A 23,426-nucleotide genomic window follows, 5' to 3' on the forward strand; every position below is an offset into this window, starting at 1 on the left:
ACTCGTCCCTGTCGCATGGGACCAGAAATCTTAACGCTGTCCACGAGAGTTTAAATGGATATTTTGGCTAGTTTTTTGTGATCTGACTCATGAATGTCGTAGTTGCCAGTGTGTGTTGTCTGCCATGGACAATCATGGGACTAGAAGCCACCGATCACAGATGGTAATCCAAAACGTCAAAATGAAATGGTTTATGACACTCATCGAACTTTTGCATGTCGTCCAAAACAGCAGCAGCAGCACCATCAACAATCTCTAATGGGGAATTTGATTGATCGCGCAAACCATCTACGGCATGGTGGGGAACCAGAATCTGATGCTGAAGCAATTTATTTCTTTAGGATCTGGAAGTGGACCTAATTATTCTTACTTGACTAAGCCAAAAACTTTAAACAGCTTTGATTTGAGGTCCATGCCACTTTGAGATTCTTGCTTGTGCTTACTTTTGTTTCCCTGTCAGTCGACGACGACAGCTATCTCTAAGGAGAGGACTCAGTCTTGGAATGTGGTTGAGAATAGACGTTGATTAACTGTGAAGTGAGATCCGACGCATCAATTGCCTGCTTAAGAGGAGCGAAACCAAATCTCTTAGTCCTCATAAATAGGTGGACCTAAGCACAGACTGACTACAGCTTCAGTGGCTTTACTCAGCTTCCCAGTTCTGTATGTCTGATTCATGCCAAGGTTGGTGAGACTCATCAATCCAAACCTGAATGGGTCGGATGAGAGTAGATCAAATGGGAAATGGCATCGGGATAGATTTCCCTGCCCTTTTGACAGGAAAGGTCCATAATGGCTCAGCAGAATTAGGTGCTTCAGACATTTAAAAGCTGCAGTCCTCTTCCCTCAGTTTCAGGTATTGCCAGTCATTGGGAAGATAACTGAAACAAGAGGCAACTCTTTGTCCTGCTTACACTCAGCGAAGCAATTCCAGCTTATTGCTCAAATCTCCTAATAATCAGATGCATCGAGATCCAAAGGACCCTGGCTTGGCTTTTAAGTCATGCGAAAGAGAGACAGATGGAGAAAGAAGGACGAGCCTGAGATACTCGAGGCAATGAATCCAAGCACCTGTTGACACCGAGTTCCAATCAAACGAAAGAGGAGTGGGGTATGAGTCTTCTTTCACTCAGCACCCCCCCTTTCCTCTATAAATTTGCAATCTTTTCTTCAAAGGTAGCAGTTTGGGTCCACCTCCATGGAGCTCATCATCCATATTATTCCACCCCCATCATCGGCACTATCCCACGCTGAAGCAGTGTCGAATGGTGCCTGAACTGTTGCAGTTACCTTGTTTTCTTAATTAAAAATCGGTTCTTTATCAGCTTGATTTGCAATCAACATCACAGGATGAATAGATATCTACAGAGGAGAATTCTGCCCCCGGTAGCTTTTACTCTACAGTCAATCTCCCAATCATCTCAGCAGAAGACAAGGAAGAAGAATCAAAAGACGTGATCATTCGGTCTCATGCTGCTGGATTTGCATTACGGAAGGAGGACTCAAACCTTACAAATAAAGATAAAAGAAGCACAGGATTCGAACATAATTCTGGAGTCAAACTTCTCTGGTGGAAGATCGAGGTATGGCAAGAGATAAATCAGAAGAGACCTCGGGAGATGTCACCGGGAATAGCGGCAGCAGCCGTGGAGGGTCTGCTTCCGCCGAAGCCCGCGGCGAAGGATGCAGGTAGAACCCCTTCTCCGCGATCGCCCGGTCCTCCGCCCATTTAGCAGCCTCTGAGTTCGGGTGCGGCGGCCGGTTGAAGGGGTCAGGGATCAAGGGCGTGACGGGACTCAGCACTAGCGAAGGGAAGTCCAGAATACTGGGCGACAGGATCTCCGGCTGCTTCCGAGGAGAGAATCCGGCAGCGGTGACGGGGGAGTTGGGGTTGGAGTTGAAGAATGTTGGTATGAGTGGGCTAAGAATCTTGAGGTTCTTGAGGCTGTTCCGCCGCTCGTAGAGCTTGAAAGCAGGCTTCTTTGGGCCGGTAGCCTTGGCGGCCGGAGCAACCGGTGCCTTCCGTGCAGTCGAGTTAGCGGCGGCGGTGGCAGTGGCGGCGACGGTCTCGGCTGAGCCTGTGAGCATCTGGACCACTTGTTTGAAGGAGGAAGTGTCAGCCTGGACGAAGGTCGTCTGGTACGGATTCACCTCGCCATCTCTCGCAACGGATTTGGGAGTCAGAGGTGGTGGAGCTGGTGGCGACGACGACGGCGGAGCAGCAGCTGTCGTTGTTCCATTGGTGCAGCTGTAATTGCTGCTACTGCTGCCGAAGGTTTCTCGAGCTTTTGGATGGCTTTCCATTTCATCCAGTGGAGGAAAAACTCATCTCTGAAGAATATAAGTAGAGGAAAGGAAGGCTGACAGACGGAAAAGAGTTGCAGAAAGGAGAGAGGACGGTAATGGGGAGGAGAGAAAGCTAAAGGGTCTGTGAAGGGTGGAGGAGAAAGATAGCTAGAAAACTGAAAGCTCTCAGTTGGCTTCTCTTTTTCGAAACAAAGCTATTATGGTAGAGTAGAATCTGTCTGTTCTTTTTGATTGGCTGATGCTATTTGACTCCTCGCCGCCTCAAAAAAAAAGAAAAGAAAGGCAAAAGAAGACATAAAGAGATCAGTCACTGAGCTTTTATTATATTCCAGAAATATTTATGAAGACATAAATGGGCCATTGGTCCACCTCCTCTCCTTGAGCTCCTTTTAGTCTTCTCCACTGCAATCTACCAAAACTCAAGTTAGATATAACGTTGCATCGACTCGAGAGAATCCCTTGTTTATTTCTCTTTGGAACCCACCAGCCTCGAGTGCCAATGTGACTGTACAGATTGGTGGGGTGGCAGATCCATGGACTGGACTTACTCATGAGTCATCCTTACTCATCGTGCTCTTCATCTTTTCGTTATCTGATCTCGCGTTCAAGAGCTTGACGAGGGAGGAGGACGGGAGGAACTGATTGCCCTTCGAACCATGTCGAGTTTTCGGCCGTTCTGTGGGTGAGGGGGAGAGAAGGAAGTCATGAGGGGAAGAGCATCCATTTCTCATTTATTGGTCATGTGATCTCGTCTGATGAAAGATGCTGAGTAGTTTTTATGAGGAACTCAGCATCAGCAGAGTTAGATCTCGCAGCCTCCGTAACAAATGAAGCCCTCGCACCTCCTTAGAACACCATATATAAATGCTCTCTCTCTCTCTTTCTCTCTCTCTCTCTCTCTCTCTCTCTCTCTCTCTCTCTCTAGGAAAGTCATAGCACAAACGATGATGAAATATATGGAGGCCACGTTTTCATATCTATATCTCAGACCCTTACTGGCCGCAGTAATTAATTTAGGTAGCTCATGGGCTTTGCCTATTCTAACGAGGCAAGATTCAGATCCGCCACATCACTCCTCATGAACACGCCAAGCTTGCGATCATTGCTGCGGGGGGAAAGGACCAAAAGTTCACATCACTCTGCTGAGCGATCGAAACATCATGTATTGGTGGTAGGTGGACTTGTGACTTTGCTTGTAGGAATCAAGCACTTGTTTCAACACAAGGATCCAGGCAAGCTAAATCATATACAGCTGAAATGTGACCGTCTTGTTGCTCCTTTTACTGACAGGGTGAATCGTGTTCGGCATCGGTTGTCATCTTGTGAGGACTTCGTTTCTACTGCAGGACTTGATGCTCATTTTTTCATCTCATATGGAGTTGCTAATAATTCGACTGTCGAATGAGTTGACTATGTGTTCTTATGGATGAGGAGGAGAGTGATCGCCTCAAATAACTACAGGATGCAGAAACATCTAAACCATGACTATCTGCACCAACCATGTCCATTTCCTACGTTACTGCGTGCGAGACTTGGAAACAGGCTTATTGGTCATCAATAGACAAAAGACGTTCTTAAGCTTGTTTACAAAGGCTTCCTGTACCTCCTGGCCTGCCTTTCACAGAAGCAACAAGTAACAGAGAGCAGAGTGCCATCCTCCTTTCACTTCCCTGTTCCCATACCAGACACTATCCGTCTACGTACATATACTCCAACGACTCGAAACAATCAAAAGAACACGGTCAGGCATAGCCACAGCTGCCATACTCGCAGCGCAGCTCCGGCTGGCACACCGTCCCGCACTTGCCGCAGTTGTCGACGTCGTAGGCCACCGCGGTGCACTTCCCCTTGCAGCACAGCTGCCCGAATCCGCACCTGACGCCGCAGGCGCCGCAGTTGTTGCGGTCGTTGAGCACGTTGCGGCAGTGGCTCTTGCAGCAGTACAGCAACTGGGTGTCGTCCTTGGCCTGCACCCCGGAGCAGACGTTGTTGGCGACGGGATCGCACCGGTCTCCTTTCTTCACGCCCTGCGCCAAGAACTGACTCCCTGCGCGTGGACTCAACCCCATGAAGTGGTTCCCCACCACGGCAACGTACTCCTCCTCCATCGCCGAGGCAATGCGGCATGGAGGAGCGATGGGCGAGATCATGAGCAAGAGAACGGAGACGAGGAGTCTCCGAGAAGAGAGGCAGGTGGTGGCCATTCTCTCCTCCCTCTCTCTTGCTCAATCAATCTCTCTTTACAGCAAGGATCGTGGCCTTATATATGCATGGTTAGCCAGGTTGGTATTCGAACGATAGAGACCAACAATAAAAAACCATGCATTCACTTTCACGAACCGCAACCTCGCACTCCCCCGTCTCAGACCCTTTAATTGCACTGCCAGCTTTGGCTCATAGTATTGCGGGATGATTAAGAAGAAGCACATGAGTAGGTTGTTCAAGTTATTCCCTCCTACCAAGTCTGACAGCTTCACCTGCTGCCCATTGGATCCCAGTCAAACAGCCTGTTTCTATTCCATGATCGCTTGACGTTCGACACTGCACCGCCTCACTCGGTGTAAGGTGACGTGAGACATATATATTTATATATATAAGCGTTGACAAGTCAAAGTTATTAATAGTTGACAGTAATACTGGAAGAGTTCTCCCGAAGTAAACGTATTATACACCGATTCTCCTTCAGTATCAGAAAGATATGAGAACTTGCGATTGTGATCTGCATCTCCGGCGGGAATAGCGTAAGAGATATGCGAGGGAGGCGTCGCACGTCGGCCTCCGCGTTTTTGACTTTGCTGCTTCGGATCATTAAATCTGGGGATTCCTTTCCATGAGTATGCGAGCTGGACATTGCTTTGTTCTTCAGCGTCCTCAATGGAGGAACAGGACATGGTTCTCAAGATCCATGCAAGTATAATGGACTCAAGATCGATTTTGAGCTCTCGATACAAAGCAAAGTTAAAATCGAGGGATGCAGGTTTTTGGACTGTGTTCTGAGTTAGCATGCATGACCATCCACAAGCAGTGAATCACATAGGAAATCATAATCTGTGCTGTTTTGTTCTGATGCAGTGAATCACATAGGGAGCAAACTGTTTGCATGAGTCTTAAATGTGAAGTATTCAGCACTCCACAGGTGATGCAGGTTTTATGCGTAATATACGTGACAAATAGGGTGGACAGAGCCCTAAAAAACCTATGGGCATTGATGAGTAAAGAGAGTACACACACAGAAGGTCTGTCATTTAAGACTAGGGTAAGATTGCATACATTTAAGGTAAGATTGCATACATTTAAGACCTAACGAGGGTAAGATTGCATACATTTAAGACTAGGGCTGTCATGATTACATTGCTAGCAGTACTAATCAATCAAACTCGACATAGAGAGGAAGCTTACTATTTAAGGTTCAACATATATATCAATTATGTTACATACACGATCAATCATTTGATAATTTGGTTGTTAAATCTCGTCAAAGTGGCTTTAACTAGTGGCTCAAAGTAAGGATCATCGTTTTAGGTGTCGGACCTGTTTCAATAATCTATCAGACCAGTTCATATCAATCAATGTCGGTGTACTAACAGATGATACACAAATAGTCCTGATGTTTTATAAAGGGAGAAAAAGAGAGAAAAGAAAAAGGGACTCTAGAGGAACAAAGGAGAAAGAAGAGATGAAAAAATAAGAGAAAACAATGAGGAAAAAGAAGAGATAGGAGCCTACCAAGGAAGACGGAAGAAAGAACAATAACAATGACAAAACAATTGTAGGGGTAAGAGTAGCAGTGACGATCGTAGAGTCGTTTATGAGCATAGGGCTCACGAATTTAATTTTTCTTTTCAATATCGAGTTAGACGAATCCCATCACTTTTTTAATTTTTTATTATTTTAATAAAATTATCCGAAACAAGGATAGTCCACACATCGGCCCACACCTGGACTAATATATATTGTCAGTTTTGTATCATTTCATATGGTACATGATCTTAATCCTTTCAATCAATGACATACGAGAAAGTCTTCTCGTAACAAACATGATCTAGATTCAAGCTTAATCCAAACATGATCTTAATCTTAGCAGAAGGATCTTGATCAACGTGGATCAAGATCCGATCCAACTTTGCAAGAACTCGTTCATGTGAAGCTGGTTGAGCCTTCTTGCATCGGGCACCAATCTCAGTCCATCTACTGACAGGCTTCCGTTTTCTGGCCCAAGTTTGCCGCGTTGAGCCCAAATCCGGCCCATGTACAAGTATTAGGCCAACCCAACAAGGGTTGGTTTCTCTTTCTTAAATAATGGTCATCAAAAATTCATTACACGTACAAAAATAACATTAAGAAAAAGATATAATATTAAGCTAAGAACGAGGTTAAAGTGCTTCCGTGGATATTAGATTACAACGAAAACAGGAACACTAAGCTGTCAATTGCAAGTTGCCAATATCATCCATACACATATTTGTTTTCCTGGTGAAGAGCGAGTACAGGCGTCATCACCTTCCTTTGGCAAGACCGCTGAGGTTGGCACACCGATTAGCCCATTCAAGGACGCCCTCTATTTCAGGATACCACCAAATTAAGTCTCATTATGCATCCAAGATCGTATGCCGTGCTAGCCATCTTTCGGTGGAGCTGATAGAGACCCTTCTCCGAACTCATGATGGCAAAAAGCCTCGGCAGCAACAAAGAAGTATCATTTTGAGCACAAAGAAGTGGATTTCACCGATAGGACAAAAGCATTAAACCGGATGAATCATGAAAGAAATTATGATTCCACTCAACTACTCTCAGCTACTTCCCACTTGCACTGATTCGGCCAGTTTGTGGGATGAACCTGTGATGTAATGTCCGTCCGAGTGGGATTATGAAGCAATAGATGTTGATGGCAGACATCCTTTTTATTTTTTTATTTTTTTTTCTCGTCTCTTTCTCTCTCATAATACAATGACTTGCAATCTACTCTACCTTTTGTAAAATGAAAGAAGGACTAGTTGTTTATCTGACTTCAAAGGCAAAGCAGGAATGATCATCTCAGGCAACACAAGTTTGTCTCTAGTCTACTCATGTGTTCTTGACAGTTCAACGAGTGATGAGCAGGTCCCTTGATTTGGATTGTTGCTATCAGACACCAAACAAGATCTTTGGGTCACCACCTGCTCGGATCTCATGATGACATATGAAAGTTACACAAGCTTGCATGGCCATCACTATCTTAAAATTTCTGCAGATGGTTGGATCGAAGCTCCTCCTATCTTTTTGTCTTCTCCAACTTCTCATTTCAATATTTCATGTTTGTAATAAATAGCTTCCTTAATATATGTTTGCATTTAAGTCTATAAGGATACATTTAACAATCTTCACAAGTTCACACCTTAACTTGATGGAAACTTGTTTTTGTGCTCGACTTCTTGTGAACAATTGTTTACGGATTTATAACTGTTCGTTCAATATTCTAAAATCGTTATTTTTTTTTCTTTTTATTTTTTTCTTTCTTGTACTCAAGTGTTTACTGAATTGTTCGTAAAGCTTTCTTCTTCACGAGATATTGAGATTTGTTCGTCACTTATTTTTAAACTAATTAACTTACTATTTTACAAATACTTTAGAACATATACGAGGTTACAACTAGACTGATCCTTTGTAGACGCATATATCGCATGACTTTGTCACAAGAATACCTTATGACTTAGGTAATTCTAGTTACGTCCGTGACATTATCACATCAAAGCATATATATATATATATATATATATATATATATATATATATATATATGTATGTATATATATGTATATATATATATATAATATAATATAATATAATATAAAAGAAGTTGATTGCTAATATGAGAAAAGAAATCATCTGCATATAAAACAATTCAAGAGATGAAAAATAATATTCACACCAAGAGATTCTAGAAAGCAAAAAGCTTCCTCTTTCCTGTGGCATGCATCATCAAGATCAACATGTGACAAACTTCGAAACAGGATGTTTGATGTAATGCTTATATATGTCTATGTCTTTTAGTAAGTTCATATTTTGCACAGCATATAGAGGGACGATCGAAAGCTTAATAGTCTCATTTTAGTTGGGTTTGGTGGTTGCTTTAGGCTTATAAATAAAGGTTGTGTCATGTGGACACTTGTGAGAGATTTTCGATCTATAGTAGACTATTTTGATCTTTTATTATGCAATTGTTCAGAGCTTGTATAGTCTGTTTGTAATTTGCATTGTCTACGAAGTGTTTTCAGAAATGTTTGCTTGTGGATCCCGAATGAGACGTTTTCTCTAACTCGTTCTCTCTTTTGTGGGTCCTAAGGGACCGTGGGAGGCTTCGGAGAGGCTGACCTTTGCGGACGGACACGCAAGGGTGCCACATGACTTAGGCAAAACCAGCTAAGTTCGTGACAGATGGTATCAGAGCGGGACAAGCACTTATAAAAACACTTAGCATGCAAACGTGGGGGACCTAGCGGGGCTGCATTGAGGGCAGTCAGCACACGCGTGACCGTTTGGGGAAAACAGGCTTGGAGATATAAGGAAAAAGAGTGGCTCGGAGGAGCGAGCATTTGAAATTGGCATTCAGAGGAATGACCAACCCTTCACACAAGAGGCATCATAAGAACATGCAAGCTTGGAAGAATGCAGAGCACATAAAGGTTAGGATGACTGAGTTTGAGCTACGACTCAACGTTGACAACTATACTTGATGGTGCTCAAGGCAAGCAAGGCACTTGGTAAAAGATGAGACCATGCAAGGTAGAATGAGTTGCTCAACAACCGAAAGAGTTGTGCAAAGCTCACAGAGGTGAGGGGAATTGCTAACTCAAAGAATTCGGTACTCATACATGGGCCTATATGTAGACGATGGAATGTTCGCGGCCATCCCAAGGTGACTGAAACTTGGTGTCATGGAGCATTGAAACTTTCTCTTCGGCATGTGAAGGATACGTCCATAGGAGGCTGAAGTGTGCAACAAGTTCAGCATGTTGCTAGGCCTTGAGTGGTGCAACGGGGGCTGTATTAACGTGGAGTCGCAATCTAGCAAGTGTATTTGCAGGAGGTAGAACAATGCACAGTTTGTTCAGCAAATCGGAGTAGTCCAAGGGGATGGTGGTCTCCGAAACGAAGAGAGATGTTGCTCCAACGGGACAGTTATCAAGGAGGGATAAATCTCAGCTCTCCAGAAGGAGAATCATGTGGGACGGACCTCACATGTTGAGGAAGAGTACCTCAATAAACAACAACTCCACGAAGCTCAATGGACCGAGTAAGCGGCGAAGAGTCGTCATATGATCTCGCTTGAGAGAATGCATTCGTGGATACATTACGAGATCAAGCGGGGGAGCGACCCAAAGCAACACAAATGAAGGCACACTTGGAGTCGATATGGAGATCAGACTCAAGGGAGGGCTGACTCGTGGAATGGTGGGCACGAGGGCCACCATCAACTCAATGCAAAACGAGGAGCGGAGTAACTTGGGTGTAACTTAGTGAAGTACCCAAGCCACATGAAAGGAGCCAGCATAGAAGATGGAACATGAAGCAGAGGCACAGTGCTTTCCTTGGACAGAGGTCAAGGACATGAACTCTTGCAGAGGCAAGAGCAGGATCATGTTGTTCCATGGGTCCTTCATTCTGTCGGAGTAGACTCATCTTGTATGGTGCCAAAGTCGAAGGGAGCTTCTGGGTACATGCACCTTATCTCGAATAAGCATTTAATGGAGGAACTAAGGCAACTCAACTTGCGGAGGCGAAGTTGGGTTCAAAAGGCCTTGACACGGGGTAAGAGGACGCGGAGGTGAGTACTCTTGAAGAATATGCTATAGTGTTGCCAGTCAAGTTGCTAGGCAGGAAGCGGTGCGCTGCGAAGATTGTGCCGGTAGGGGCAGAGGCCCAGGATCCAAACAATGGTGCACCATTTTCAGCGAAGTCAGTGGACTTCGGGAGCTACTAGGTGACGGACTGTCCTAGAGCGGTGCTTCATCTAGGTGTGACCCAAGAGTGGGTGGATGAAGGTCGATTGCCAAAGGAGCGAACAAAATCGAAGATGGAAGAGACCCTGCAATGTATTGACAGAGGCCACATATGGAGAGATCACAATTCGAGTTCATCCCACAAGGATCAGAATGCAATAGAGATGTCACCAGGAGGCGACATGGTGCAGCGGATCGTGGTGGAACAGTTTATGACAAAGCGATATACACGACATAGTCCCGTGAGGGACTAGATCATACGAAGGTATGATCGGGAGCTACTGGAAGCTCCACTTCGGTGAACAACACGACGACAAGAAGGGCTATGGATTCAAGGAGTAAAGGCCATGGTATCGTAGAGGCGGGTCTTCCGTGCGTGCATCAAATTTTACATCGGATGAAAGCCTTGGTCATCAGCATATGGGGGTTGTGTTCCATTAAGGAAAAAGTTTGAATGCAAGTACGAGTGAGTCCTAGGGGAGGGACCTGTTCACGTAGAGGTATGATCAAAGCAATTGGAGAGTTGGACTGCTCCAGAGCCCATATTCGCTTAAGGGAGCCTGGCAAGTCAAAGGACAAGGTCGAGTAAGCAAACGTTGCTACCAAGGAAGCTAAGGAGAACAGAATCGGTGCAAATCCTACAACGTGATGGCAGATGCCATGCACGGGAGTTATAGTCTGTCTTTCAATCGACCAAAGGGAGCTGCTTGGAGAACACAGAGGTATTGAAGCAAGGAGTCGAAAGGGGCGAGGAAGCGACGACGAGTCCAGAAGGACTTAGCTACCCAAAATCAAGCATCAGTTAGAATGAAGGTGGACTCGGAGGAGTACCATAGAGACATATCTACTGATCGTGAAGAAAAGGGATGCAGATGCGAGGCGACGGATAGTAGGACCATGGGCATGGCAGCACCATGGTACCGCAGAGGCGGGACTTCCGTGAAAGTCATTGATCCCTTGCTCTCAGGGAGGGAGAGCGCTTGGTCATGAAAGGGACCAAGGAGGTGGAGCATGCAGAGGCAAACTCCAAGTACCGAGACAAGGTTGAAGGCAGACGCCAAGGAACTTCGTAAGACCGGTGTCAACGAGTTTCTCATCAAGATAGCCGAAAGTGAAGGACTTCGGGTCATACAAGAGTGCACGACCAAGGAATGAAGTAGACAGTACATGGTGCTGTACCTTTGCTACTCAGTGGAGTAGGCGGCAAGGTTGATGGAGAAGATGGTACAATCCCAAAGGCGACCAAATCTATTAGAGAATTACTCCAAGTTGGGGTGAAAACTTCCTGCATTCCAGAAGTTCGATGGCATTGAGAAGGTGAATCACGGTAACTAACTCAATGCAAGGAGTGCAAACACTTCAAGTGCTTCAGAAGTATGAGCAAAGAGCAGGCGAAGGCCAGTAACCAACTCGATGCATGGAGTACAACCTCGAGAAGCGGGCGAAGTTGAGTAACATTTGCCTTTTTAACTCTTAAGAGAATGGGCGAAACCGAGTACCCCAATTCTCTTATTTATCCAACAGAGGAGCTCTGCATAGGTTCAAAGACCCTTTAAAGATATTAGAAGACAATAGTTGTCAAATCCTCACCATTGGTGATCAGTGCTATTGAGAGTAGAGTATCCGCCTCATTTCCCAACAGAATGTCAATCGAAAGCATAAGTGATGCGAATCTACTTGAAGTGACAACTAAGTGAAAGAAGAGTCGATGAGCAAATTTTGTAGAGGAAGGACAAAAAACTTTGAATGTTTGTGAGACGATGCTCGTTAAAGCTCCAACAAGCATCCACCCAATTTAAGCAGCATGAGACATCTGAGAGACTGGTGCATAGTAAGGATGGTCTTTTCCTTCATTTGGAGGATCCGTAGGAATTAACAAGGATCAACAGAACTCAGCCAACCCCACACCAGAGTCAGAGTCATTGGTGAGTTGAAGCAGTATGGTGGATCAAAGGTTCGACTATTGAAAAACAGTAGCAGAGAGCAGCTAGGAGCCAAGAGGCACATTGTAGCTGGAGTTGCAGTATTCACAAAGGCTTCGACGAGGACGTCGAAGGAATAAGTGGGGGAGAATGTCACGGACAAACTTCGAAACAGGATGTTTGATGTAATGCTTATGTATGTCCGTGTCTTTTAGTATGTTCATGCTTTGCACAATATGTAGAGGGATGACCAAAGGCTTAATAGTCTCATTTTAGTTGGGTTTGGTGGTCGCTTTAGGCTTGTAAATAAATGTTGTATCATGTGGATACTTATGAGAGATTTTCGATCTATAGTAGATCATTTTGACCCTTTGTTGTGCAACTGTTCAGAGCTTGTATAGTTTGTTTGTAATTTGCATTGTTTACGAAGTGTTTTCAAAAATGTTTGCTTGTGGATCCAAAATGAGGCGTTTTCTCTAACTCGTTCTCTCTTTTGTGGGTTCTAAGGGACCGTGGGAGGCTTCGGGGAGGCTGACCTTTACGGACGGATACGTAAGGATGCCGCATGACTTAGGTAAAACCAGCTAAGTCCGTGATAAACCGGTATAAAAATAAATGGATTTGATGCATAGGAAATGATGAGAGAGGAAATGATGCATGTAGAGAGAGGAAATGATAAATCCGGTATAAAAATAAATGGATTTGTCCCACTCTCCTTCCATTTGCTTTCCAACATGTAGAGAGAGGAAATGATGCATAGGAGGCTCAAGCACAACCCATCAACCTTTGGCTGAATTCTTTTCGACGCTGGACAAGGGATTTGATGCCTGACTCATGCACACTGAGATATCAAAATGGTAAACCCTACTTCGACTTGACCCTAAAGAAACTGATCTAGAATGTCGTTCGACATCAAGTTAAAGGTCGCTGGAACATCTCAGTGACCAAATGGCCACCCACCCCTACAGATTCGTGTCACGAACTTGCAGACCTTTGTCATTTGTTTTTTCCTGCAAGAGCAGCAGAGGAGACCTAGTCCTCGACCTCTCTCCATAAGAAATGCAAGAGGGATGGGTGTCCCAAGGTGTTTCAGATGGTGGTTCCATGTTGCAGAAGACTTCAGATATATTAAACTTTAGCTACGGTGGATATAATAGCAGGCATGATCCGCCCTTGTCGGCTGAGCTCACAGATGGCTGACACCACCACGATGGCCTTGGAGTCAAACTGCTTCGATTAGGATTGTAAACACACGCTCAAATTCCAACGGCATCCCACTTTACACAAGGTTACATGCCATCCTGACAGAAACTAGCCTCGGTGAACGGAGGAAGGAGACTTGCAGCGAAGAACCTGCTGGACGGCTTGTTCGCTCCCGATTTGCAGCTCCCTCTGCCGAAGGCCATGCCGGTGACTTCATGCATTTATTTCAGAGTGGGTTGTCATGGGGGCCATCAGATACGCATTGGCTTCGACCTGCGAAAGCCTTCAGGTTTTGCAGTGTCTTTTCCTCACCCCACCCGATCCAGCTCATGCAGGAAGTGATGATTGCATGAAAGGAAAACAAAATAAAAAATGCAGAAAAGAAAATAACACTTGCATGGCTAATGGAGGAGATGAATTCTGCTCTCTGACGGCAATTTATGGACAACGCCGCAGAATGGAGCCATACTGATTAATTGATAGGGGGACCTCTGTCCTTACTGTTCTTATTCACTGTTTAATCTGTACTTGTCGTCGACATTTACCAGATAACCTTTTCTTTCTACTCATCGGTTCAACCAGTCTCATCAACAACTCCAGCCTTGCTCTTGGATTTCTGATTTATCGTGGTGGTGCTGTGCTGCTTTAGAAAACAGTAAGACACTTAAATGATAGATGGTCAAATGGAGCACTGTCAAGTCATTGGGAATCTCTCGAGACACCAACAAGGAATCGACTGTTCCTTTCTGTGCGTATAAATGCTCCAGGGAGAGTTCCTCCTCTGTTGATCCGATCGAACAGATCGAGACATGAACTGCTATGGGATCATGCAGGAAAGGAAAAGTAGATCTCGATTAAGGTTATGAGACTAATAATTCCAGAATACCATAAAAGAGATGGCACATGACTCGGACCATAATGACCTTTGCTTGAAGTTAAGATGTGATTAGCAAACTAAAACGCAAAAGCTAAAAGAAAAATAAAAGAACATGTTTCACTTTTTAAAGAACATCTTTTGTTATTATAATCTAAAGACCCTCATCCAACCACCATATAATTCATGTCCTTTTTTTTCCGTTGTTTTTTGATACTGATCTCATCAAACTGTACATGTTCTTGCGACAAAGGCAAGTGCAGCTCACCACCAATCGATAGCCCTTCTCCGCTGCCTTCTTTACACGACCGGCCCCTCTCTCTCTCTCTCTCTCTTCCATCTACGGTAGCAATTATTAATGAACAATAAAGGAAACGGGTTTTCACGTTGTTTTCCCCCTTCCATTATCTCTATTATTCGTGTTCTTATGTGTTGTAGGGGGAGTATCGTTGATCATGAGTTGATCCGATTTGGTTCGGACTTATACGTATAGACACATCTGAAGACGCTCTGAGATAGTATTCGAGTGACTTTTGAGTATCTGAGGTGGTCTTGAGATTGAGTGAGATAAAGTTCGATCTCCTTGATAAATTCTGTACAAAGGTCAATGTCGGAGTGAGTTTCCTGATTCGACTCTTTTAATATCCAAGTTAACTTTTTGTAAACGTTATGTAGAATGTGAGAGATTTTTCAGAAAGAGGTTCGACCTTTGGGCTAGCACCGCGGGTTGACTTTTTTACGTGATTGGTTGAGAGAATCGTATGTAACAATTGTAACACTCGATCTTTAGCATTTTATCTTAGGAGGCAATATGCCTAAGCAACCTACCGAAAACATGTTAGATTGTAACTTTCCTCGCATTATCATTTTGTAGGGAGAGTCACTTGGGTCTTTTTCGCCCCTATACTATTCATTGGTAGATGAGAATTAACTATCAAAATATTTTTTTTATTATTATATGAGAAATTAACGATTATTGATGAGGAAATTGCGTTCGCATTTGTTACTCCTTCATTTATCTTATTAGTTCTTTGGAAATTTATGAGGGAAGTTGGTTGGTAATTAATTGTTAATGAACATTTGAGACTGCTTTCACATTTCTTTCCGCTTCAACCTTTTTTTTCCCTTCTTCTTCTTCTTCTTCTTTATTATTTCGGTATTTATGTCCGAAGCTTGTGCTATGGACCGAAAAGTCCCACCTTTTTATATGCCGAGGCCACATAAAAATGGCTTCTTTGCTAACTCGAGAGACTTGGCAAATGCCTTGTGGAGACGGCAATCTTGGCAGGGAATGTGTGTGTTTGTGTGAGAGACCGCGGAATCCGACAGTTGAGCCGTCACCCTCGTCGCCGTCGCCGTCATTTCAGCGCCGTCCCGGCACCACCGCCCGCCCTTGACCCTCTCCATAAGCCGCTTCGCCGAGTGACGACGGAGGAGAGCGAGAAGGGCGGAGGTGGAGGAGGATGCCGCTGGTGCGGTTGGAGGTGAGGAACGAGTACGGGTTGGGAGATCCGGAGCTGTTTAGGGGCGCGGTCAGGAAGGAGGACCCGAAGGCGATCTTGGATGGCGTCGCCGTCGCCGGCCTCGTGGGGATCTTGCGGCAGCTGGGCGATCTCGCCGAGTGAGTTGTGCTCGCCTGCTTAATCCTTTTAGTTATTTCTTGTGTGTGTTGGCACATTTAAATCTTTCTCCTATTTGCTGCTAATTTCTCTTTCCGTTTCTTGATCTTGGGTTCCTAGAAGCCCTATCGTTCTTGCTGTTCATGTTGGCTTTTGACTTTGTATGATAGTGCTTTTTTGAATTTTTGTTCTTGAATTCGCCTAGAAATTGCCATATTATTCATTTGGTTGTGATTAATTTGGAGCTCATTTCAATTGGTGTGACTAAATGGAGACGGGGTCGATAAAAGGTATCCCGTCCTTAGGATTCGAGTACCTTTTGCTTTGCTTTTCTTCTCATTCCTTCAAAGATCAAGTTTGTTTTTGTGGCATGAAATGGTGCCTTTTTATCTGATTTCTTTGTAGTGATTGATCAAGTAAGGATATTTTAAAAACCTTTATAAAAAGGGATGCATTTAGCAGATAAAATGACATGAGAGAGTTGTTAACCTAGTCAAGGGGGCTGGTGGACTGCATGTCTACCACCAGTTGGTGAGGAGTTATTTGGTTGGTTTCAACCATTTTTTTTCTGGCTATAGATTCCACGGAAGAGGTTGCATGATAGTGCATGATTTTGCTAAATCCATCACTGTTTTTCTCTCAAAAATGAAATTTTAAAGAGAGATAAACAAGAGAAGTGCAATATTAAAAGAATGTTTCCTGAAAAAAGTATATTCTGCAGAATGTTAACTTGTTAGTGGCATCTGCTAAGTTATTAAATGCATCATTTGTCAATACCAGGCCTTTGGACACTGATGCCATGGACTGATCTGCATGAGTTCGATGCATAATGATTTTCTCTTAATGGGTGTTCATTTAGTTCTCATTTGAACAATCATACTCGAGATTGATTTTCTCTTGCTCATTGTTTCAGATTTGTTATGATTGTTATCAGTTTGTGTCAATTTTTGTTTTTATTTCTGTTGTTTTGTTTTTACAGCAATTCTTACTAGAATTGCCAGTTTTTCCTCATGATCCTGTGTACTATTGTATGTTGATTATCTTGCCCGTCATACCTGTACTGAGATGAATTGGTCAATATCATAGATTTGCTGCAGATGTTTTCCATGACTTGCATGAACAAATAACAGCTACAGCTGGAAGAGGGCGTAAATTGATGACTCGAGTAAGGAACATAGAATCAGCACTTCCATCTGTTGAGAAGGCCTTTAAAGAACAAACAAGCCACATACATTTTGCATATGTAGCAGGTATCAGTTTCTGACTATCTTCTTGTTCACTATTCCTAACATTTCTAATGCCTTGATGAAAATTGTTTATTTTAGGTTCCGACTGGCACGCTCACATTCGAGTTGAGCAAAGCCTCCTCCTTTCCAGTGAATTGCCTGGCTTCATGATGGATTCATATGAGGAATGCCGTGATCCACCTCGTTTGTTCCTGCTTGACAAGTAAGTTCCATTTTTTATCAAGACTGATGATGGTTTTCTTTTATCCTTCAGATATGTTCAAGTTGTTTCCTCCTATTCAGATTTGACCATGCTGGCACTGGTGCTTGTCTAAAGAGGTATTCAGATCCATCCTATTTCAAGAGGACATGGGCTGCATCACAAATGCAAAGATCTGAAACTGTTCGAAAAGAGAAGAAATTTCATACAATCAAGGTACTTTTTGTTTTGAATTTTATGACTTCCTTCCATAAGAAACAAAATGCTTAGAAAGCAATACTTGAAAGGATCTACAGACGTGTTGATTATCATATACATCTTAATCTAGATCCACCACCTAGATCAACATGTGTTGGACAAATGCGATCAGTAAGAATTAGGATGAAAATCCAGAACGTGAAAAATCATTTACTGGTTCTTACATAATCTGATGACAGTTTTTCTTTGACATTGTGATAGCATTGCATACTTGTGATGGTGGCAGAGTGTATTTACAAATCGGACAATGGTAATAAGTCAACTGCTCTTTGTAGCTGGAGGTTCCTAGTATTTCAGAGAGAAAACATCTCTCTGCTACATGGAACAAGATTCAGACAAATTTTTATTCCTTTAGAATTAAGGAACTGGAATTTCAATCTTTGGCCGTCCTTGTGGTTTTGTACCTGTCCTGACAAAACGGGTTTTACTTTGACATGACACTGCAGTTAATTTTGTACTTCTCTTTTTTGCATCATGTCACATGTTGACCGGATTTCTTAGATGTTTCTTGTATTTGATGGCAAAGAAATTTGATTTAGGAATAATATCCTGAAGATTCTTTGCTATATGTAAATATCTGAACAGAGGAAAGGATCAAGACTTAGAAATGGAAAAGTTCAACATTCAGTCTACATGTCCCAGCATGATTGCAGGTAATTTTTTAGACTTTTGTTTTAAGTTTCAGGCTAGTGAATGATCTATTGGAAAAAAGATACTGGTTTTCCTTGTCTTGATCTATTTTGATTATTACAAATTCTTCATGTGCATAGAACTACGAATTCTGATGGCTGCACAAGATTCACATCCCCAAGCATCGATGGGCAAAGCTTATCTGCTGAGAATATATCTATAGCTGATACGAAGTTAAACCCTGAATTTTCAAGTAGATCTACATCTTTTGGTTCAAAGACTAAGGAAAGCTATGTTGAACAAACCTCATATGTTAATCCTCCAGTTGTACCAGATGAGCTAGACTATAATGAAGCACCTATTCCTAATTTGCATAGCAAAGACAGTAGTCTGTGTGTTTCTGTTCTACATGATGAGCCAACTGCAGATTGTCTGGATGATGTCTCTCAGCATGATTCGCTGCAAGAACAAAGTATTCCCAGATCATCTTCTGTTACATGGGATGAGAAAATTGAAATATTTAAGCCTACAAGTCCAGTTTCATATGATGACATTCTTGTTGATAGAGTTCAAGATTCAGAGGATATTGTTAGGGTTGAAGATCTAGAGCCTCTGCAAGTGAACTCCATACCAGAAAATACTGAACATGCTGAAATTGAATCATTAAATGAAGAAGACATCTTATTTCAGTCTAGTAAAAGTCCAGTAGCATTATCTGATCTCAATCACTTTGATGAAGTTACCAGTGAGACAGATAACTATGTGGATGCACCGAATACATTGGATTCTGAGACAGAGACAGAAACTGAGTGTCACACCAAAAGAGAAGTGGAGTCATTGTCTAACTTCAGCTCACAAGGAATGGAATCTAGAACAGAAATGAGTCGAGTCATAGTTGTACAAAATCCAGATTCCTCTGATGTTGAAGCACCAAATTCATCACATAGATCCCTGAATCAAGATGCGACCCCAAATTTTTTGCATTTGAGCTCTTCAGATGGCTCAGAACTTGTGCAATCACCATATGACACAGAATTTGTGCAAAACCAAGAACATTCTGTTGTAAATGACTTCTGTGAAAGCAATGCTCTTGATATCTCTGAAACAAAAGATCATGAATGTGAGTGTATTGACAGTAGTCACTCTCCTAAATCAGGCACTTCCAGTTCTCCGACAATGATGCTAGCTGAAACCACCGCTGAGAAATCTATATTGAGATGTTCTACTTTTACTGATGTGTCAAATGCTCCTTCCATCCAGCTTTGGACAAATGGCGGTCTTTTTGGAGTTGAACCTTCAAAACCACCAGAGCTTGGAGTATTGAATACGCAAAGTAAGAATTCTATATCTAATTCTAGAAACTTTGCATCTGATTTTTCAAGTTGCACGGTGAAGTCTCAGACACTTGTTAATGAACTGGATGCCAAATCGGATGCAAAAGTTATGCAAAATGAACCTTCATCAGTAGATTTGAGCTCTGAAATGAAGGTGGATGGAGAACATTCTAATTTAGATTCCTCAATTCAAGGCAGTTCAGCTGATGACCAATGTTCTGCAAGGGGATATAGTGCTGTTAAAAAATCCAAGGGTTCTCCATCCTTCCATCACAGTGAATATGACAGTGGTGTCAAACAGGACTCACATATATCTGCTGAAACTACTTCACAGCAGGAGTTTGAACATAATCATGAAAGTACTTGTATTAGTAGTGGTGCTCGCTCCAGTGAACTTTGCATGACAAGAAATAGTGCCGTTAGTGAAGCTCCTTTAAGAGCTAATTATAGTACTGGATCAAGACAAGATGGGCCTAGTCAAAGCTCAATGGGAGTCTCATCCAGTTTTTCTGAGCTTGCCCAAAGGTTTCTTGCAAATACCATCCAAAGAAAAGCATTACTTTCCACACCTTTGGGAAATACAAGCACTGAAATAAGGAAACCAGATGGGACTTCCTGTGTAAATGATAGTAAAGAAGCATCAAATGGAGTTGTATCCCAGGCATCCCATGAACAAAGTACCAATGAAAAGGTTGCTAGTATATCAGCAAAAGAGCCAGTCTCTTTGACTTCACGTTACTCTGAGCAATCTTCTCCACCACTTGAATATATGAGAATTTCTTTTCATCCTATGAATGGCCTAGAAAATCCTAAATTGAAGCTGGAATTTTCTAATGGCAGTCTCCACGACAATAGTGAAGATTTTGCCTTTCCATCATTTCAATTGCTTCAGGGCCCTGTTGATTCTTTGCCAGATGTTTGCTCTGACTCAGATGATGACACCTTCTGTAGATCTTGTCCATATTCTTCGGAGGATCTTCTCAGTCCTCGCTCGTATTCAATCTCAGAACAGTGGGAACAAGATGAAAGAAGTGAATATATAGACCATGAGTTAAATGGTGTTTTGGACAAGTTTCAATCCTCAGTTATATCCATCTCTAGATCTGTGGAATTTGAGCAATCGAATGACTCCAACATGAACAAACCAGGTGGATTGGAGAAATTTGATACTATTGTTGACAACAGCAAAGTTCCTTTTCAATCTGGATCTACCATGGAGCTTCCTGGTCTTGATTCTGTTTTATCTTTAAGAAACCAACAAGAAAGAATATGCTATTCTACACCAGAAGATCTAGCGAAAGTTGAAGTACAATCAAAAGATGAGATGCCGCCACCACCACCTCTGCCCCCTGTGCAATGGAGAACATCTAAGTCATCAGTTACAGATGTTACTGATGCTAATACTGCCAGCAATTTCAATAATTTGGATGGTTTACAAGCACTAAGATGTGCTCCTTCTGAGAAAAAGGAGCAACATTTACCAAGATCTCCGTTTATCGTTGGAGCAACTTCACCGCATTGCAATGAGAAAGTAATTACATAGTGTCTATTTGCTCAGTTGTTCTATTATAAAAAAAAAAAAAAAAAAAAGAAGAGTAGGATGGTATTCTTGTTGTTGCCTCATTTTGATCCTTGAACTATGTCTGCAGCAAGATCAGCAGAAATTGAATGGGCCGAAAAGGTCAACTCATTGTGTTTGTCACAAAGAAGTGGACACAAGGGAGGACTTGCTTCACCAGATCAGGAATAAGGTTGGCTTTAATCTTATTATAAATGAATAATTTATAGTTAGTATCCTCTGCAGATATTTCGCTCAGCTTCAAACTGAGTATTACATTAGAAGCAAAAATTGCTCAATTTTCTTCATTTTCCTCATATTAAAGTGTATGGAACATGTGACTTTTGTGCAAAATATCAAAGTTCCAGAACAATGGTTTTTTAGCAGTACCATGTCATTATCATGATTTTAGTGATGAGATAATAAAAGATCATTCATGAATTTGGTGAGTTCATTGCTTGCAATATAACAAGCACATATAATGGTTTTTGAATAATGGTTTAAAAGATGAAAACTAAATATCTATACAATCTCATTGCTTACTTTAGTTGATATCTATCTTTGATAAAGTTTCTGATATTTTTGACTTTTAGAGCGGATTAAATTTACTTGTTTCACGCATATGAAATATGGACTCTGATGTTTCTCATGCTTGTTTTTAATCGCTGAAAGTAGCATGATCAGCATAAATTAAATGGAACAACTAACTGAAGATGGCGATCATAGTGTGTGGTTACCCGAGGACAATAATTAACCTTAGGACCTATAGGATTTCCTGAGTGCCATCATATGTGCACCTACAATTGCACAATGATATAGAAACTTGTTATTGTATGCAAATAATGGATATCCGTGCATTCAACATTTGTATATTTGCTCGTAACTAGGATTCTCTGATGTATGCGAAGATTTTCCTTGTTTATGTCTCGTCAATGTTTCCTTTGATTTTGGGATTAGAAAATATCTTTTTAGGATTTCAAAAAATTATATCCATCCTTTAAGAGCTTTTATGTAGTAAACTTCTAATTTCTAAAGATAGTAGTGGCCTGTTTATAGAAAGTAACATACATGATGGTACATGGTATTAAGTTTGCCTGCAGTGTTGTTAATGAGGAACCTAACCAACGTCACTTCATCAAATTAAGAACTAGATGCATCGCTCAATGTCACTTCATCAAATTAAGAACTAGATGCAAAGTTGTATCTGTAGTTTCCTGATCTCATTACTTTGGTTCACCGATTAAGTTGCCTGTTTGCAAGATATTGTAAATACACCACAGGTCTCTATTTCTTGAGAAGATAAAATATTTGCTCGTATACTCGAATCGATTTTTGAGATGTACTTTGCTATTTTCATGATGAGTTTTCTTTTTGACATGTTATGAGTGAATTTTAGAACCATCATTTGGACAATTCAGCATCCAGCGATTATTCTAGATTTCACTGCTAATATTGGAAAAAGGACCCTTGCTTCTTGATTATGCTTGTTAACCACATTCACCAAGCTGGTCCTTCCATTTATGGTGGTAATCTGCAGTCATTTAATCTGCGGCGAACTGTGAAATCGACACCAAGTGACATTCCACGGCCGACAACCGATGCTACCAGTGGTAACGTTGCTGCGATCTTGAAGAAGGCGAGCGCTATTCGCCAGGTCAGGGCTTTTCGAATTTTCTTTCAAAAATATTCCTTTCCTAACCTCTGTTTTAGTTTTGTCTGATGTCTGCTTATTTTATCAGGCATTTGTGAGCCTCTGTTTTAGTTTTGTCTGATGTCTGCTTATTTTATCAGGCATTTGTGAGCAGTGATGAGGGTGGTGATGATGACAGCTGGAGTGATGCTTGATATCCCAAATCTTGAAGGAACTCATGTGAATGGTTACTTGTGCTCAGTATACCCCAAGCCAGAGAATGTTTTTAGGATGTGATAATATGTCAATATGATCAGCTCCTATAGGGTTATAGTTGGCAGGTCTCATGTTTAATCTTCATCCTTTTAGGTGATCAGAAGCCTGTTTAAAGAATATGTCAATATTGTCATCTGCTTTGGTGCAAGCATAGTTCACATGCCTCGGTATTTCTGGCAGATCTTATACTCGAGGTTCAAATTGTCATGCAAAAAAAGCTAGTTTGTTAAAATATATGATCGATGCAGATCAAATAAGAATAGTAGCTACAAATAAATGTTGAATTCATGTTCCTATGTACAACATAAACTTCCACCTTCATCCTCCAAATTATTATTACCATGTACAAAGAGCCCTCTCCCAGCTGTTGGAGATGGCCCGCTGTACATT

General features: G+C 42.2%; 3 protein-coding genes across 4 annotated transcripts; 1 reads left to right on the forward strand and 2 right to left on the reverse strand.

Moving 5' to 3' along the window:
* Positions 1 to 1,442: 1,442 nt before the first annotated feature.
* Positions 1,443 to 2,530, reverse strand: LOC103974728 (VQ motif-containing protein 4). The gene has a single exon (XM_009389602.3). The coding sequence runs from the start codon at positions 2,302 to 2,304 to the stop codon at positions 1,558 to 1,560; it is 747 nt and encodes a 248-aa protein (XP_009387877.2). The 5' UTR covers positions 2,305 to 2,530; the 3' UTR covers positions 1,443 to 1,557.
* A 1,174-nt stretch (positions 2,531 to 3,704) lies between these two features.
* LOC135589127 (protein GRIM REAPER-like) lies at positions 3,705 to 4,550 on the reverse strand. The gene has a single exon (XM_065081431.1). The coding sequence runs from the start codon at positions 4,509 to 4,511 to the stop codon at positions 4,050 to 4,052; it is 462 nt and encodes a 153-aa protein (XP_064937503.1). The 5' UTR covers positions 4,512 to 4,550; the 3' UTR covers positions 3,705 to 4,049.
* Positions 4,551 to 15,479: 10,929 nt separating this feature from the next.
* On the forward strand, positions 15,480 to 23,324 carry LOC135587906 (SCAR-like protein 2). Of its 2 annotated transcripts, none has more exons than XM_065079762.1 (9): positions 15,480 to 15,906; positions 17,002 to 17,154; positions 17,230 to 17,353; positions 17,434 to 17,566; positions 18,194 to 18,261; positions 18,379 to 21,103; positions 21,222 to 21,323; positions 22,668 to 22,784; positions 22,922 to 23,324. In XM_065079762.1, exons 1-9 carry the CDS (start codon positions 15,849 to 15,851, stop codon positions 22,973 to 22,975), a joined length of 3,534 nt encoding a protein of 1,177 aa, XP_064935834.1. In that variant the 5' UTR covers positions 15,480 to 15,848; the 3' UTR covers positions 22,976 to 23,324. The 2 variants fall into 2 exon arrangements, with proteins under 2 accessions (XP_064935834.1, XP_064935833.1); XM_065079761.1 differs by having other exon boundaries at positions 15,483 to 15,906; positions 16,991 to 17,154.
* The last annotated feature ends 102 nt before the right edge of the window (positions 23,325 to 23,426 follow it).

This window comes from Musa acuminata, chromosome BXJ1-8 (assembly GCF_036884655.1).
Source record: "Musa acuminata AAA Group cultivar baxijiao chromosome BXJ1-8, Cavendish_Baxijiao_AAA, whole genome shotgun sequence".
Taxonomy (NCBI): domain Eukaryota; kingdom Viridiplantae; phylum Streptophyta; class Magnoliopsida; order Zingiberales; family Musaceae; genus Musa; species Musa acuminata.

Coding starts and splice junctions, on each gene's coding strand:
- LOC103974728 (XM_009389602.3), bottom strand. CDS start 2,304: ATGGAAAGCCATCCAAAAGCTCGAGAAACCTTCGGCAGCAGTAGCAGC.
- LOC135589127 (XM_065081431.1), bottom strand. CDS start 4,511: ATGGCCACCACCTGCCTCTCTTCTCGGAGACTCCTCGTCTCCGTTCTC.
- LOC135587906 (XM_065079761.1), top strand. CDS start 15,749: ATGCCGCTGGTGCGGTTGGAGGTGAGGAACGAGTACGGGTTGGGAGAT. Junction 18,262..18,378: donor ATGTCCCAGCATGATTGCAG/GTAATTTTTTAG, acceptor TCATGTGCATAG/AACTACGAATTCTGATGGCT. Junction 21,324..22,667: donor TTCACCAGATCAGGAATAAG/GTTGGCTTTAAT, acceptor GGTAATCTGCAG/TCATTTAATCTGCGGCGAAC.